This window comes from Ruditapes philippinarum, unplaced genomic scaffold, assembly GCF_026571515.1.
Source record: "Ruditapes philippinarum isolate M1 unplaced genomic scaffold, ASM2657151v2 ctg5951_1_1_1_1, whole genome shotgun sequence".
NCBI classification, from domain to species: Eukaryota; Metazoa; Mollusca; class Bivalvia; order Venerida; family Veneridae; genus Ruditapes; species Ruditapes philippinarum.
The window spans coordinates 164436-183356 of NW_026864549.1; the positions used below are offsets into that span (position 1 = coordinate 164436).

The 18921-nt window shown below is 31.9% G+C and overlaps 1 protein-coding gene across 4 annotated transcripts in view; it reads right to left on the reverse strand.

Annotated features, from left to right (window-relative positions):
- Positions 1–14593, reverse strand: part of LOC132726034 (tuberin-like) — a 53932-nt gene extending 39339 nt beyond the window's left edge. For all 4 annotated transcript variants that reach the window (XM_060711284.1, XM_060711282.1, XM_060711283.1 and 1 more), the window contains exons 1-14: positions 14379–14593; positions 12735–12821; positions 11327–11437; positions 10573–10652; positions 9792–9856; positions 8936–9068; positions 8165–8228; positions 7597–7722; positions 7181–7254; positions 6138–6264; positions 4017–4160; positions 2968–3117; positions 1002–1105; positions 314–395 (exon numbers count right to left, since the gene is read on the reverse strand). In XM_060711284.1, the coding sequence (XP_060567267.1) occupies positions 314–395; positions 1002–1105; positions 2968–3117; positions 4017–4160; positions 6138–6264; positions 7181–7254; positions 7597–7722; positions 8165–8228; positions 8936–9068; positions 9792–9856; positions 10573–10652; positions 11327–11437; positions 12735–12821; positions 14379–14519 (1488 nt within the window). In that variant the 5' untranslated portion in view covers positions 14520–14593. The remainder of the gene's footprint in view (positions 1–313; positions 396–1001; positions 1106–2967; positions 3118–4016; positions 4161–6137; positions 6265–7180; positions 7255–7596; positions 7723–8164; positions 8229–8935; positions 9069–9791; positions 9857–10572; positions 10653–11326; positions 11438–12734; positions 12822–14378) is intronic.
- Positions 14594–18921: the final 4328 nt, after the last annotated feature.

Consider the following 18921-nt stretch of genomic DNA (forward strand, 5'->3'; position numbering starts at 1 on the left):
ATTAATGTAAGACAATGATAGATATATATAAATTTCTCTAAATAATCCATTGACTACAAGCATGTTTCCTCCTTTAAAAAGCCAGTAATGAAAACTTAAGTACAGGCCGAGGATAAAGAAAAATTTCAACAATCTTGAAATCAAGTAAATATAAACCACTAAATATACACAACAACATGGAAAACAGCATAATATTAAAATGAACATCAACAAAATTATCATCACTATCAATAACATTTACACTAACATAACAACAACACAAACATCAACATGGACAACACAATAAACAACAACAATACAAGCAACAACATACCTCATATAAATGCTTATTAATACTGAGCACAAAGGATAAGACATCTAATGCTTTTAACCGAATCTTTGTTCTTCCTTCAATTCTGAAATACACAACACATGTATATTTGAATGTCTTACACATTATGTAAGGGCAATAACTCTGAGACAAAACTGAGTTATATTACACATTCAAATCCCCAGGTAAAAGTATACAATAAATATCACACTTCAGCTACAAGGAATAATTACTGTACTGTGTGCCTGCAGTCGGTTATATTATTGTAGTAGACCTCCATTATATCAAATTCTTAAGTAGATTTACTTTATGTTTAAAGTACCAAAATATTCAGTATCAAAACCAATTAAAAATGTGTCAATAGGACACAGATGCCTGGACGTCCAGCCAAAATGGAATAACCCCATTCTTTTCTAATTTTCTTTTGTTCTATAGAGTGCCAATAGCCCCTAACTCTGTTGATACAGAATCAACTCTATTGTCCTCTTTTGTTCTGTTTACAGTTAGATGGCCCTCTATCCCTATTCAGTTTTGCTCACATTCCACTGTTTTGTCAGTGTACATGTACAGACAGACTCAAACTCAAATCACCAAGTTCAGATTTAATAAAATAAATTAAAGAACCCATGAACACAAATTTACACAAAATAAAACCCCACTTTTTTCTTATGTCTAATGATATAAAACTTACCTAAAATATCTATCTAGAAGATGACACAAGTTATTGATCCAGCTCTCTTTGACAGGATCTATATTTTGTACAAGATGAGATATCAAAAGGATCACCGAATTCTCCTGTAAAATCAAACATTGTCTATGTTATTATTATAATGTCAGTATTTCATCAACTACAAAAATTAATTTTAAAGTTTTGCAATCTTATTAAATGAATGCCTAGTAGCAAGTAAACTTTTATTTTTCAAGTCATTTCAAAGTCTAAATTGAATATACAGTCGAAACTGTCTTAAGCAGCCAGCCAAGGGATGCAGTCATTTTGGCTGCTTAAGACAGGTGGCTGCTGAATGGAGGATCCCGTTTTTATCCAAATAAATTATTCATTTCTTTGTAAAATTTAAGTATAAATAAACCAGTCTGATTCATCATCATCATTATCAACAGGTTACAAAGGTATGCTTTTAATGGTTTAACATGTACACAATCCTTCCAACATATAAAGCTTTACATGAATGTAACACAGATAAACAAATGCACTCACGATTTATTATGTCAATAATTGAAACTAATTATCCCATAAAAATATCTTCTTGCACAATAATTTAAAATGCGTAATTTTTTTTTCACAAAAAAAGTATGACAGTTTCTTTTTCTAACTTTTGATCAATAGAATATTGTGTACACGTCATCTAAGTGTCGGCACTTCCTTTGATGTTTCGGATTGAAACAGCAGGGCTACAGGTTTGTCATCAAAGATTCCTTTGAAGAGACCGCTAGTTACCTCTTAGAGGTCATCTAGTGTGTAAACTTAATGGGTGTGATTTAACAGTGACCTCATTATATTCATGCACTTTTATTTTCACACATGGAGCAAGTGTTATGTGTTTATGAATTTATTACTGAGGAATTTAGACAATCGGCGATGTAATTCATTTTCATTTCTTTAGTAAGTACCATGTACGCGCAAAATTTATCTGAATCGGAAAAAACTGAAATTTCTTTCTGCCATCGACAATGCATTTTTTCTTCTTTCTTTTTTTCTTAAAATCGGTAAATTGAAAAATAAAAAACTAGCGTACTGTACAGTAACTCAAAAGAACGAATTGCAAGTGCGTTGAGACGTTCCAAACGTTTGTAATTACGACACGGATGAGCAATTATGCAAACTTCTTAAAATGTTGTGGTTTGTGTTAATATCTAGCACCTGACAAGTAGCTTTTGTTAATCCGTGACACGTGTCATCTTTGAAAATAAATGACAGAAGATTGCCTGGCCGTTTCACCTGGCTGACCGCAGAAGATTGCCTGGCCGTTTCACCTGGCTGACCGCAGAAGATTGCCTGGCCGTTTCACCTGGCTGACCGCTTAAGATGACCGACTTTAAGATTCGGGAAGCATTTTAGGTGACCGTTGACCGCGGACAGCAGGTGACCGTTGAACAGATGTATAAATTAGAGTGGTTTTCGTCGTTCGTTAACGGCCGTTAAGGTCAGGTGACCGCCGATAAGAGGTGACCGTTAGTACAGTTTCGACTGTACATGTACCAAGTATGCCAATTTGGTCCTAGTATGAGTTAAACATGAGGTCGGTCAGAAAAATCATGACATTAAACTACACATAAAAATATTGTTTCTTTACATATCAAATATGCATTCTTGTAAAATTATCACTTTCACCTTAAGTAGCATCACTTCACTATGATGCCAGAATTACTTTCACAGTCAAGGGTTGAACAAAATTATTTCGCAAGAAAAAAAAATCCAATATTTTAGACCACTAGCATCTAAATTGCTAATTGTGGTTGATATGGAAACCATTTTAGATGTGATTAAATTCATTTTATAATATTACTAAATTCATGGATAAATATTAAAAAAATTTCTAATCATTATTCATTAATGATTCAGCGTCTGAATCAAAATGCAGTCCCACATACAACTACCGTTAAAACAACTCTAAAACTGTTGTTTAAAAAGGGTATACCGGTCTCTTCGCTGGACACATTTCTATGATGGTAAAGAATCTATCCACTGATCCTGAGAACTGGCCGAGTTCGTGAAGTTGCTCTATAGTAGTGAGAGTATCGTGAAGTTCCACCGGAGTCTGTGGATGACCAGACAAGTCCTTCGCTGTCTACAATGACAAACATGATCATATCTATGAGATTAGCATTTTTACAATTTACTTGGGTTCTCAATAAGAACATACACATATTTCATCTCCTAAGATCTGTTGTTTTAAACAATTAAAGCTAGAAAATTTCATTATTTATTTACCTGGGGATATGCTTATTCCCCCCTCTTCAAAAGTAATAACTCTTTCACTGACAGGGCATCAATTATAATATTTATAATAACAGGGTATTTGCCCAGGATATTTTGAACAATTACAGAAATCTTCTTTAATTAAAAGATAAAGATAACTGGGTTTCTTTTTTTTTTTTTTTACTTTATGTAAAGAAATAATATAATATAAAGCCCACACTTTCATAGAAAGAATAGATTCCCATACATATGGAGCAGGTAACTTATTAAAATCTACTTCTATGTGCTGTAATAAAAATTTATATTTTCTTACAAATTAATCAACCTTTGAAAACAATCAGTGTAATTGGATGCTTTATCCATAAGCAAGTGTCCATAAGAAACTGACTATCTTTTAAATGCATAATTATATTTAATCATTACTAAACATTACAAAAAAAGAATCACCTGTTGGCTGTTGAGATTTTTAAATATTTAGATTATCAGTTCTGGAGAAGATGTAACTACCAATATTTGCTTATCGTTTTTTGTTGGTATAAGCATGATGAAAGATGCCTTTCTTTCTGGTTTTGTTATCATATGATGCTTATTTATACAGAAATGAGAAGGGTCTATTTGCATATGATAGAAACAGCCATACAGACTGTTCCATATGGTCTAAAATTGCAAAAAGATGCCATATAACAAGAAACAGTCTAAAATTGCACAAATCCGCTATAACAAGTTACGTTCAAACGAGAAATTTCATATCAAGATATTCTCACTTACATCTAGCTGTTTAAGTACAGTTTCTACAATGTCTAGGATAATATCCCATGTTGATCCTGGGAGATCCTTCCCGTATTTCTTCACCAACCTTTGAACAGACAGAGTCACTTCATACGCAATCATAGCATTACCGGATGATAATACCTGTCAAATAAAACAACAATCTTGAATACTGCAAAATCATGACAGGTAAATCTAACCTTTCAAATAAAACAACAATATTTAATACTGCAAAATCATGACAGGTAAATCTAACCTTTCAAATAAAACAACAATCTCTAATACTGCAAAATCATGACAGGTAAATCTAACCTTTCAAATAAAACAACAATCTCTAATACTGCAAAATCATGACAGGTAAATCTAACCTGTCAAATAAAACAACAATCTCTAATACTGCAAAATCATGACAGGTAAATCTAACCTTTCAAAAAACAAAACAATCTCTAATACTGCAAAATCATGACAGGTAAATCTAACCTGTCAAATAGAACAACAATCTCTAATACTGCAAAATCATGACAGGTAAATCTAACCTGTCAAATAAAACAACAATCTCTAATACTGCAAAATCATCATTATTCATGGTGTACTTATTTTTTAGTGGTTTTCATTGATACATCAATACACAAATTCAAGGTCCCAAAAAAATTGTTTTGTCTTCTGTATGAATAATATTATTACATTATTTGCATTGTATTTTTTTTTTTTTTTTTTTTTTGCAAGACAGACAATTCATATATCTAAGAACCCCCTTAAACAATTTTTTTGACAAAACCACGAAATTTCATGCCCACCAAATTAAGTGAATTCACAGTAAATATTACAGATATATATCCAATTTTATCAGTAATATTCTATCAGGGTTCTTAATCATCATATCAAAATTTCAAATGATTACTTTTTCTATGATATAAATTTTATTTGCATTATCATTCAATATTACACTTTTTACTATTGAGATGGTTTGAACATAAATCACTCAGACATATGGCCCTCATGATTGTAGTGCTATAACTGCAATCTGTTCAAATACATGTACATTTTAACCTCTTCAAAGCAGTAAAAATGTAATATACATCAATGTATAGGTTTAACTGCCCTAACTTATGACTCACAATCAATAAGTTGAAAGAATTTATATCAGTACCCAAAATACATCAGCTAATTAATTAATTTGTAAGTTTCAGCAAGTTCCTCCCAACAACTATTCAAATAGGAACACATTGAAATTACTAGGCTGACCTTCAAGATTTTCTTGTTTGGAGGTACCCGAGCAACTCATGAAATTTGCTGCAACTTAACTTTATCTTCAAATTCATTACTTGAACATACCAAGCATTTGTTTGAGTAACATCTCTACATATACAGTAGTGTTGAAATCTTGAAATCTTATAAAGTAAGATGAAACAAAAAAATGTTTACCTACCCACCTAAAAAAATAGTGGGTTGTGTAACTCAAAATAAGGAATTTTTTAAGGTTGGCCTTAGCTTCCTTTTAAAACAAATCTAATTATCATGAATACTTTATCATATAATATACTAACTATATTGGGCTTTTATTTCTAAGCACAGTCTATTGTCACGAACTTACAATATAATCAATATTATATAATACTGCTTTCTATTGACAGTGAACTCTGTAGGGACACTATATAAAGCAGAGATGTATATTAATGGAAGAAACACTGAAAATATTTTGTAATTTTGTAATATAGCAAAATATGTAACTTAATTTAATATCATTGCATGGGCTTCTTGCACAATCAAGAGTTGAAATGGATTGTTGTGGTTTGAAAACAAACAGCATTTTTCAAGTAGAATTTTTTTATCATATTTAATTCTTATTTTTTTATTTATTTTTTTATATTTATTTATTAATTAATTAATTAATATATTTATTTATTTATTTATATAATTATTTATTTTTTTTTTTTTGGGAAGGGGGGACCTAGGATGGCCTTCTGTGCTTTATTTCAGGCACAGACTGGCACCAGAGTAGAAGCACTGACGTTCAGTAAGCTAGCTGGATAGCTTTCTCACAAGGAAAAATCTACAGTCTGTCAATTTCTATGAAGCAAACAGGAAAAAAATTATCTAAATTAAATTTATTCAACATACATGAAGAAATGAAGGTAGGACAGCAGCTGGGGTATGCTTGAGAAACGCCACTTTTCTAGAGCCCCATAGTGCCATTCCAATGTAGAATATTCCACCACGCAGTAATGTATAGTCTATAGGCTGTTTTCTGTAATACAAAGTAACAATATATACAAATATTTACAGCACAGTATTCAAATTTCATGACATGTTATTGAGTTGGTAAGCTTTATTTAACATATTGTATTTCTAAAGTCTTGGCAAGTCAAAACAGTTGAGCTCACATGGTGACGTAACACCTTTACTAATGGAGGATGACACCATATCTCCTATCTGTGTATTATTATAGAAATTATTACAGATACAATCACCAAATCAAGAACAACAACAACATTTTGCCAGTTAGATATCTTTCTGTTTGTTTTCTGGTTTTTATGCTGCTTTTAACACATTTTGGGTGATCTTTGCATTTGATCTGCCCAACCGTCTTTCCTGGATAACTTATCAATAAAAACCAATTTCTCTGCAATTTCTCTGTTACAAGTGATTGACAATGGTACTAATCCGACATGTTTTCTGAATCAGCAGTGACAGATAAACATTTAACACAACGTTTGAGATCTATTAGCACAGAGAAATTCTGCCATGCTTGAGGAACGGACCAGTCACTCCTTCTGCATGAATGTATTCAACACCCCTTGAAGGATATGAAAACCCAGCAGTCAGGGGCACATTGATGCAAATTAAGTGTCTTTTACCATTCAGCTACTGAGGTTTCACAAGAAAACAATCACAAGAAACCAAACATTCGTATACATTCATTAACTCGCTTGTTGAAAAAGCCAGTGAAATAAATGCCTTGTGATTCTTGGAAAATGTGTTTTCAGAGGAGACTATTAACAGAGGTTGCACAGCTGTCAAACACTTGATCCATTCATCATTTCAGAAAGAGTGGCTGAAACTTTTATCATGTAACAAATGAACAATACAATGTGTATTTTGTTATCTTACTTTATTCAGTAAGTTAAGGACACACACATGCAATACAAGATAAATGTTTTTACCTAGATTGTAGCATATTACACATGGTGTATATGGTACTGTGTCCGAGATGTGTCCCTAACAATTTTCTCATCAACTGAAAAAGAAATATCAAGACGTATGTAACATATTACCTGTTAAAACTGAAAGTGCTGTCTGACCAGGCTCTATAATATTGGTAGCTCGATTATTGTATTTTTGATATTAAATCCCTTAAACTTCAAATGGACTGTTCCAAAATTTCAAAGCAGGGAAAATCCATTTTACAAATTCAGCAGGTAAAGGGTTCTGAAAGCTAGCTAGTACATTGGTAGTCAAGTTATTTGAAGTGAAGTACCTTAACTCTTTGATTATGAAGACCCTTTTATATAACACAAAACAACTTGACATAAACTGTAAGGGACATAAGCACTACTTTGACATAAATCTGTAAACTTACCCCCCAACTTGGTTCACAGTATTTTCGAATATTAACCATTCTACATAAGGACCCAACCACATCTTGTAGCGTATCGGAAGGCAAGTAGCTGTAACCAAGTACTGACGCAATCAGATCCAAACTTAACTGAAATCAAAATGAATTAAAAACATGTCAACATTTTAGACATCGAAAACATCATGTTTCATTTAATTTACACAGGACGTGTTTTAATGTCACACGGACAATGTGAGGTCATATGTCAAGTGTGAGGCCATATGACAACTTTGTAGCTTTACAAATGGAGAAAGTTTCCAAGATTCTTCTCCATGCATTATTTCATCCACAGGCATGCACTATGGTAGAATTAAAACCCTGAATATATTCTTACTTTGGTGTAACTGTAGTCGCCAAATACTTAATAATTTGGTGTTTTAAAACTTTAAAAACATTACTTAAAACACTAACCTGTCTTAAGTTATCCAGCCACACTTTATGGTAACCAGTTTCATGCAAGTTATAAATCATTCTTTTAATAGCAAACTACATGCAAAGCTTTAACACAGGAACTATTAATTGAATTTTTTACCTTAATTTCATCATCAAATACTTGATCTTCTACCTTTGGTCTGTTACAAATCACACATGTCTGTCTGCAATAAGATATTTACAAATCTTAACATTTTATTGTCCAAATCAATATAGAGAGTAATTACCAAAAATTATTTTGTCCATGCTTTATTCAAAACTTAAACGAACACTTGCAACAATATTATTGTTTACTTAACAATGAAACGATCAGTTGTAAAAATTATCTCTACCATTCATACATTGGAATAATTCTTAAAAACAATTCTACTTTAGTTAATATCTCTAATAAATCAAGCTACAAACACATGATGTTTGTTTCGTTGTTTTTTTTTGTTGTTTCTTTCTTTTTTTTTTATCACCAGAGTAAATTTATAAATCCCAGATACTGACCCAAATGGATACATGTCAAATAATTCAAAACAAAATAATATTGATCAAACTCCATGACTACAATATACACGTAGATGCTTTTCACATAGCAGTTATTATCTCCCCTTTCCGTCATATTGGGGGTCATTCCCAATAGATAAGATAAAAAAATCTCTCGTAATTCTACCATCTTCACAAAAACTGATAAAAATCTTGTACTATAATAATATTCTGCTGAATATGTATAAAATAATGTGACAATTAATGTAAATCAACTGTTTTTATTGATTTTTTTTTTTACATTTTGTCAATAACATTAGATTAGCCCCGAAATAGCTGTCACTTTTGGCAAGGGAGGTAAATATTGTAAAATCAGGAATTATTTATCACAGAGTCTTACTTGATGATTCCAGAAACAACCTCCTCATCTAAGTATGCAGCGTTAAACTTGACCACACTTATCAACAAAGGTAGAAAATCACAGATCTTCCTGCATACTATCACTTCTGGCATCCAGCTCAGCAGAAACATGCCTTTATACAAAAACAGTATATACATGAATTACTTCTCAAAAACACATTTGGTATACATTATTTAAAGGTGGCACTTTTCAGAGGAAGAAAAAAATAAGTTATACCATATTTTAGGGGTGTCAGTGGCTTAGTGGTTAAGGTTGTTGACTTCAAAACATTGGCCACTCACAGCTGTGGGTTTGAATACCACAAGGGACTTTCTTTCATGTCAGGAAGCTATCTAGCTAGCTTACAGAACATTGGTGGTTTTACTCTGGAATAATACCCTGAGGCCTTCCTATATCAGTAAATCTGAAAAGCCGCCATATTATCTATACTACTGTCCTGGTGTGACACAAGACACAACCAAAAACAACAATACAAACATATTTTAGCATATCAGGTGTTTTTGTGTTGTTGTTTTTAGATTGGGTTCAAAGGAAGGTGTATTATTCTTATTCCAAACAGAATCAGAAATTGTGGAAATATTGGAAAACACAATGTGAATCTTGAAAATTTTTAGCATGAAGTTCAAACATATTTCAATATCAAATTTATATTTCATTATGAGACATACAATTAGGTTTGCAATTATTATCATGAAAATATAACATACAGTATTTCTTATTCAATGATATAAAATATCCTTCTTTCTTTTATGGTGTGAAATGTGCAGCTCAATTTACATTGAGCATCATACAGATATTACAAACATTATGAACAGTATTGTTCTGTTTAACCTACCTGCCTCTTCCTCAAACTCTAGCAAACATTTTCCTTGCTCACTCAATATGCGAAATAAAGCAAGCCTGAAATGTTAAAAAAAATCATCAATATTTTCAATGGTACATACTAAGTTTAAGCATAATACTCCTGACACTAACCATTATCTTGAAGGTATAATCTTATAAATGTATGTGTATGCCCATAAAATGTAATAAAAATTTCAAATAATTCCATTTCCACTGAAACAACATTCAAAGTGATTAACAAGTTAATATGATTTTATAAATTCCCATCACAATCCTTATGAATATTTTTTATGATAATAAATTCAAATAGAAAATGAACCACCTGATTTGACAATTATTTTGTTATTCAGTTGCAAATGCATGTAGACATTTGCACACCTTATGTTTATAAAGATGAAGTTAATACTTGTCATTGTTTGTTATTACCCCTCACTATTTTTGTAATGTTAATTTCCTATCGGCCAAGGTGAGTTATTGTTACTGTTAATTCTAGTGCACCATCTAAAAATTTTGTACTGTTTTTTTTGGGGTTTTTTTCACAGTAAAAATCAGAAAAATAAAAACCTTAAGAAACACTGTCCCAATGAAGTAGCTCTTCAGGGTAATAAATCAAATAACAGGTAGATTAGTAAGTTACAACACAAATACTGATACCCAAGGCATAAGAGTAGTTTCCCTGGGATAATATGTTTACTGTTACTCACAAACCTATGAGTTATTGATATAATATCATAATATTACAAAACCCAAATAAAAACTTTAAAATTGCTTACCTTTCGTCAATGTTTTCTCGCAGAGTTAAACTTTGTATGACATGGAAGAAATGACATCTCAGCTTGCCAAGATTCTGGTACTGAAATATAATAGAAGATTTTTAAAACATGAAAATGTAATCAATTAAAATGTGACACCATATCCAAGTTAAAATTCTACTTCAACTGTGTTCTATTTCTTTTCAGCTTAAAATCTAAGTAAACAAATGAGCCGCGTCACAACAAAACCAACATAATGGGTTTGCGACTAGCATGGATCCAGACCAGCCTGCGCATCCGCGCAGTCTGATCAGGATTCATGCTGTTCGCTATCAGTTTCTCTGCTTGTAATAGGGTTGGTAAGCGAACAGCATGGATCCTGATCAGACTGCGCGGATGCAAACCCATTATGTTGGTTTTGTCGTGACGCGGCTCAAATATAAAATCCTAACTATACATTAGCGGGTAAAGTTTTTTCCATAATATGCCTGTTGTAACAGTTCTAACTAATGAGTGAAAAAGTGAGCATTTAAGATATGGAGCAAAAATAAAATCAATATAACATGGAGTATGTGTGATTATCAATAACTTTTGTAGTGAATAATTATAAAAGTTTTAGTTTATACTTAATTTATTTTAGTTCGTTTTTAACAAAAGAAACAAACTAAATATTTTAAAACCTTCTCAATTGCTCGCTTTGACGATATTTGTATTTTTCTCAAAATCTATTAATAAAGAAAATGTAAATGATAAATTGAATAAATCATCACATTACCTGACCTTCCAGAAGGTACATCAGAAATTGGAGGGCAACATGTCTCTTTTCTGACACGGTCTGTGGCAAAAACAAATCTTGTATGCTGCACCATACTGCCTCTATGGCATTCTTTTAAAATAGAGGGCAAAAAACATATTAAAATAACATTGGTATTTTTGTAAATCACATTTTATTTCAAGTAGCAAAACAACTTCTACAGTCAAATACCAAAAAACAACTTTTACAGTCAAATACCAATATCACTTTATCATAAACAATGTTGCAGTAAACACACAAGTGTTTAATTAGAGGCACATTGTGCCTCAGAACTGAATTATTTTTTCTTTCTTTAGAAAGGGCAAATATGAGTTTTGTAATGTTTAAATAACTGATTTAGAGCATGTAAGATGCTGTTAGCCTGAAGAAAGTAGTGAAATGATTTGTCATAAAAGTGGCAAAATGTCAACAAAGTAGCATTATGACTTCCATATAAAATACTAAAACATTAAAGTAGTACTAATTGCCAAATAGCAACAGATGTTTCAGGTGATTGGCAAATAACTTACTTTTTGGACACAAAATATAAAAAGCCTTAGAGAAATAGAAATAAAAGTATTTCTGATGCATAATGGGCCTTTAAAATCTTAAAAGTATTGATAAACTACAGTGTCCTTGTTATATACATGTAGGCTGGTATTTAATCCTCAACCTGCTGGAAATTAAATTGATTTCCCTTTGCAACCACTTTTATCTGATCATTCAAAAAAAAAAAATAAAAAAATAAACAAAAAATGCTCATTCCCAAGTCTTCTCACATTCCAGGAAAAATCTAGTTAACCTCATACAGTTATTTTCCTTCTTCCTTTTTCAACTTAATATGAATGTGAATATGTGATTAGCCTTTGAAACCAGTATATCCACCAGTAAAGAGCTGGTATAGTGTAGCTCTAAAGTACTTGTTACTTAATTTTTGTATTGTGATACTGCAATCCCTCTAACTTTAAATGGACTGTTCCAAATTCAAAGGAGGGCAAATCCATTCTAGAAACCCAGAAGGTTAAGGAATAAAGCAAGAGCTTGTACATGGACAGCATACTTTATTCTTGAAAGTGCTAAATAGCCAAAGAAAGCCATGCAAAAACTTTCAAAGTTGACACAGAAATGGTTCAATAACATCCTTGCTGAAGCAACGGATCTTGGTCAGAGACTTACAATAATGACCATGAAGATGTAAATGAAGTTTCTAGTGAATATTTTTATTGGTTAATGTGATACAAAGTTGCACACACAACACTTTGTTGCCTAAATGATTCATTCAATATTTTGACATCAAAATCAATGTAATATTTCCTGAAAAGTATACAATTCAAAGTAAGAAATGTTTATTTCTTGAAGCCAGTCAGGTAAAATATTAACACTACTATACCTCTTCAAGTTTTTTCTTCAGAACAACATCTCCAAGCTCTTTTATGGTTTTAATTCTGTTGTTACCAGGACTCTCTGGACCAATATCCTACAAAAAAATATAGCACAAAACAAAATAATATGAGCCGCGTCATGACAAAACCAACATAATGGGTTTGCAACCAGCATGGATCCAGACCAGCCTGCGCATCCACGCAGTCTGATCTGGATCCATGCTGTTCGCTATCAGTTTCTCTACTTGTAATAGGGTTTGTATGCAAACAGGATGGATCCTGATCAGACTGCGCGGATGTGCAGGCTGGTCTGGATGCATGCTGGTCGCAAACCCATTACGTTGGTTTTGTCATGGCGCGGCTCAATTATATATTATTCAATGTGTACATAAAACAAGAGGGTTCTGCATCATCCACTAGCATATTATATTGCCTTGCCAAACGGAATTTGGTTACAAAGCTTCATTTTCTTCTATTCTTAGCTTTATTTCTACTAGGGCTAAGGCAAATTAAATTGAACAAAACACTAATTACTTCAAGTATGATTAAAAATCTTAACTGTTCCTAAAACAGTTTAGTATTCAAGGGATTTATTTTGGCACATGAATGAATTCCAATTCTAGCTAGCAAATATAACTGCTTGCAGCTGACATGCTTTATACCTGTCAGAAGCTCTCTTCTCAACTTCCACAGGTCAAAATGTGATTATGCAAGAGATGTCAGCAATTGAATTTTTCTATTTTTTGAACTTGCAAATTAATGCAAGCACAAGGAATAACATCTTGCAAGAACTTATTGTAGAGCACAATAAGTATTTCTAAACATGTATAAAAAGCCTCTATCATATACCCATGCATATTTTGTGACTTTGTAAAAAGGGTATTGCACAGCTGTGCATATATTTTGATCTGACATCATTTGCGCTATACAAACATAGTGTAGATGTGCTGACTGTTAGCAGTATACTATTAGCGTGTCAATGAAACAGTGATTCTTTTTACCCTAACCAGTTCTTATTTTGGATATGTGATCAAAAGGATATTATATCCATGTAGCTTCATTACTTAATTCATTGAACAATTTGTATAAAATCATATCATGCTGGTCAAAGGCTTGCATAATATAATTTTATTCTGCTTGTTCAATATGGGATATATTTGACACTGTAGGTGGTTAGACTAAGTGCAATACAATTTCCAGGGTAGCTTAGCAAACATGTTAACCTAAACTTTCCCGTATTAGCATATTTGACTTGGCTCTTTTGTTGGGGGCAAATCTCTGGCAAGGTTAAAAGGCATATTGGTAAGACTGGTATGCAGCGGAATGCAGATCAAGCATAAATTCTTGCAGTAAAAGTATGCGTACTTGAGTAGTATCTTAGAGTACTTGGTGCACAAGTTTCCAGTGCACTGTTTTGATACTAAACTATAGTAGCCCCAAGAACTTCTTTGTCAAGTTGGTTAACCTGCGACGTTTGTAGATTTAACATAAAAATATACAAATTAATACAATAACCCATGACTTTAAAACATAAAGTATTCCACATGTAGCCATCACTAGTCCTGGTGAAATAAACATTAAATCACTGTCATAAATAATTAAAAATATAAACATAATTTTTGGACTTAGCATAAAATTGAATGAAAAAAAACCTTCAAAATTTCATGTGTAAAAACAGTGGAGAAGTCTCTAGCAGGGCCTTTCTGAAGAATGGCACTGTCCTGTTTACGCCGGAATAAATTCTTAATCTTGTCCTTAAGATTTTCATCTTTGGACTGCGATTTTCCAGACATTCTAGTGCCGATCAAGAAAAGATTGCAGACATCTCGATCTCGTGATAAATAGCGCTTGCAGCATCACAAAAAATATCAAAGAGATAATTCCTGGGTTAATCCGTATCATATTACCGTTTATCGATTAGAGCTAATATTGAACACCACTAAATGTTGATTTACGAATTCTGCCTTGAAATTATTATTTTGTTTAAATTTATTCTCTCAATGGAAAGAAAAACCATAATTATTTTAAACCTGATTGTGTCATTAAAAGTAACCACTTAAATTATTGTTATTTGTGATTATAACTGGCATGAGTCACATTTTATTTTTATATATTTTATTTATACATTCAGGAACATGGCACATGATACAAATAATAAAATCATACAGTTAAGAGATAACATATAAATCATATATAAAATGAGATCATAAAACAGGATAAAAGAGCACAATTTTGTCATAAGAAATAATAAGAGGCACTACGCAGCTATGGATAGCCCATTACGCTAAAAGCTTATTTCCAATGGGGTCCATAGAAATAATAAAAAAAATACATAATTACAACCCATTCCCCCCTAAAAAACAAATAAAACTAATCTAACTAACTTTGGTCAAGATTTTGGTTGAAAAGGAAAAATATTTTTAAAGTATGCCCTTTTTTAAATAAACCTAATAACTATCACAGACAAATATTGGATCACAGTGACTAACACACTAGTAGTACACATATACATCTTCTGCTAGACTTTTATAACTTTCTACTAGGTACTTTTTACAGATTTTTTATATTGTACAAAATTATTAATGAATTTTATATATTCTGGCAGACTATTCCAGTCTTTAATTCCATTATAAAAAAAGGTCTGTTTCATCACAGAATTACACTGGGGGACAATAAAATTAAAATTGCTTGATGTAGTATTGTAAAATCTTACGTACGTCAGCACAACACCTTACATGTACATATGCAAATATATGTAATTATTATTGATAAATTAATACAAAGAAATATTGTGCTGATTCGAAACTTAATGAGCATCGAGCCTCTCAGCAAAGAAGTTTATGATTAAGCTGGTGCTAGACTGGATGGTTAAAGGGATTATCTTTCATGTAATATTGAAACAGATGCAATTACCACATGGCCTTGTTGGTTTTTAATTGCAGCAAAATACATGCACATGTATATATCCAGGGACAAATAAAATATTTTTTTTGTCCCAGATATATCTGAAATACTAGTTTTTTTCTAATAATGATATTATATGTTATTTTGGTTTTGGAGTGATATATGTGAATATATTACCTGTTAAGATTTTATATCACCTGAGCCGTTAGGCGAGGGTGATATTTTATCTTGGCAGGTAATATATCCACATATATCACTCCAAAACCAAAATAATAATTTTATTACCCTTCCCCTCCCGAGTTTAGACGATTTTTTAAAAAAAATCATTGCTGTTTCAAATGAAACGTCGAAATATCATTCCCTTTAGGATACCTCTTCGTCACAACATGACGTCACATAAATACATGACGTATTTTTCCCGTACCTTAAGAAAGTAAACAAGAGAAAAGGAGTAGTCTGTTGAACGCACTTTTTGTAATTAATATCAAGATTTCACAAGGTCTATATTTGTTTTCGATACTGATGGTTATATGTATCATTACTCTACTTTGGTAAATATTTATCATTTGACAGTTAAAAAGTGCTTTTAAATCGGAATTTACACCGCGTAAAATCGAACCGTACGCGCATCACCTCAGCGCATATTGTTTACAACGTTGGGTACCAAACGGGGAAATTTAGTGCGTATATTACCCGTCTGGCTCGGTTATATCAATTTCTTTCGGGTGATCAATATCCAATCAAAAAGGCGGAAAAAATCTGGAAGGGTAATAAATATTTATATACATGTTCGCTCTTTAGCGCATAAATATCTTTCTCACTTTCAGGCCACGGACAAATTATATGTAGTAGGGGGTTTCCAACAATAAACACCTTGATATGTTTATATATGTTTATTCAATAAAGAATAAAACCTGTAACAAATAATATAAGTATAAGACATCACATTACAACCAAATATAATACAAGACAAATACATTTCACAAAATACATAATACAGAATATTACACAACAATTCAAATTACAATAAAAACAATTTCACAAATAAATATATACAAATATACATACCAGGCTTTATATAGATGAGATCTAATGAAATAATAGAAATCAGAATCAAGTATTTCTATAAAGAAATTACTGAATGTTAAATATTTTTATAGCTCTTTACACTTCGAAAGCGAGACAAGGAGTGGTCAGTTACCAAGAAAATATTATATCCCAGAACCAAATCATCTAAAAATAACTTGCATACCAAAACCAATCATCCATCACTAAACTTGCAAAACCAGTTCAATCACTCATAACAAAAGGAACCAAGACAAACATGAACACATAACACCACAATAGATTTGGTTTGGCCTTTAAGGGAAATAACTACCGTATATATTATAAAAAGTGAACTTGGCTAAATTTAACCTTATCTACATATATGAAACAAGCATTTACATACAAAGCGAAGCTTTATGGAATACATTTCCAGCTGACATAAAACTGCAAAGTACATTGTCAACATTTAAACATAAACTTAAGGATCATCTAATAAAAATAGGGCTTAACACATTTAAAAGTGTAAACTGATTTTTTTTTCACGGAAAAATATAATGATCTTAAAAAACATCTTCAATTTCTTTCATATTATAAATAGCGGAATTTTGTGTTTCATTTGGTAAATAAATGAATGTGAGTGGTTTTGATTTATAAGTTCATATTTGCGATATGCTGGATCTATGCATGATACGTCTTAACTGCTGGTTATCTGCTGATAACCTCTAGATATCTAGTAATCCGAAGTACTTATAAGATAAATTTGACTAGGTTAGGTTAAAGCAACGGTATTTTAAGTTCCAAAGCTTCTCTTTACAACACTGGGGTAAACTAAAGAATGGGTGTATGGGAGAGGGACGGACTCTAGAACTGGGAGTATAGAATTTTTGCTTTTGAATGGCTGTAAAATATATAGCATAAATCAATGACAATCAGACATAAGGGGAATTTTCAGATTTTAAATTCTTAACATGAAAGGAAATTTCATAATCTTACCATTTTGTATTTTTTTTTTTATGAAAATGGCAGGATAGAAATATTGCCACTATACTCTTTCCATTTATCTTGGTCTTCATTATTTGTACTTCTATATTTTTTATCCAGTCAGGCAGATTAATCTTTTTATTTTAAATCATGTTTCCCAATTTTCTACATTGATTTCCCAATTTCGCTTAAACTATCTTTTTAAATGGTGTAAAACTATTTATAAGAAAATAGTCATAGTTTATTGTACAATGTGGAAAATGTTCTTGTAAAGTGTAATAATTACATTAGAGTAGGTGAAAATGAAACTTGAAACTTGAAAACTTGATTTAACGCCTATTTCTACATATAGAATACATATTCAATGGCGTTGTACAGCTATATACCTTATATGTGCTACTCCCAGTGCTACCATACACAATACTCCCAGCAGTGCGACGGTCACAGTGATTGGGTCAATCCCCACCAACATGTAACAATCTACACCCCTGCACCCCTGCACATGATAACACATGGGCTAGACTTTATTATTATTATTACACATTGAAAATAATAAAAAAAACACTAGAAATATACAAACATGCACAAAACAATAAGGAACAGACAATGCCTTCAGCGTCACTTAAAAAAAGTGCAAAAAAGTCCTTGAAGTAAAATGATTTCAGTTGTCTTTTGAAAATTTCAACAGATTCACATTTTCTCATATTAATAGGTAGTTCATTCCACAATTTTTGGTCCTATCGTGCTAAAAGCTCTGTCAGAAAAAGTCCTCTTCTTATTAAAAGGAACAACATAACAACCAACTGAGGATTCAGATGATCTTAAGGTTCGTTTTGACACTTGATGAGACAAAAGCTCTATTAAATATGATGGTGCGTTTCCTACCGAACAGTTATACATGTATGTCAGTATCTTGAAACTGATTCGTGCTTTAATCGGAAGCCAGTGCAGATCGAATAATGCCCGTTTAGAACTATCATACTTGGAACGACCTAACACCAGTTTGGCACACATATTTTGAATACGTTGAAGTTTGGCTAATTCATTTTGAGATATGCCGTATAGAATGATGTTGCAATAATCTAAATGGGATATTACTAAAGATAAAACAAGTGTTTCAGCGGCTTCCTTTGTCAGATACTTTCGAATGCTCTTGATCTTGAAATAGTTTAACATAGCAGTTCTACACTTTCTTTTAATGTGATCTTTGAAATTTAGAGACTCATCCAAAAAAGCACCAAGATACCGTATACAATGTTGTGA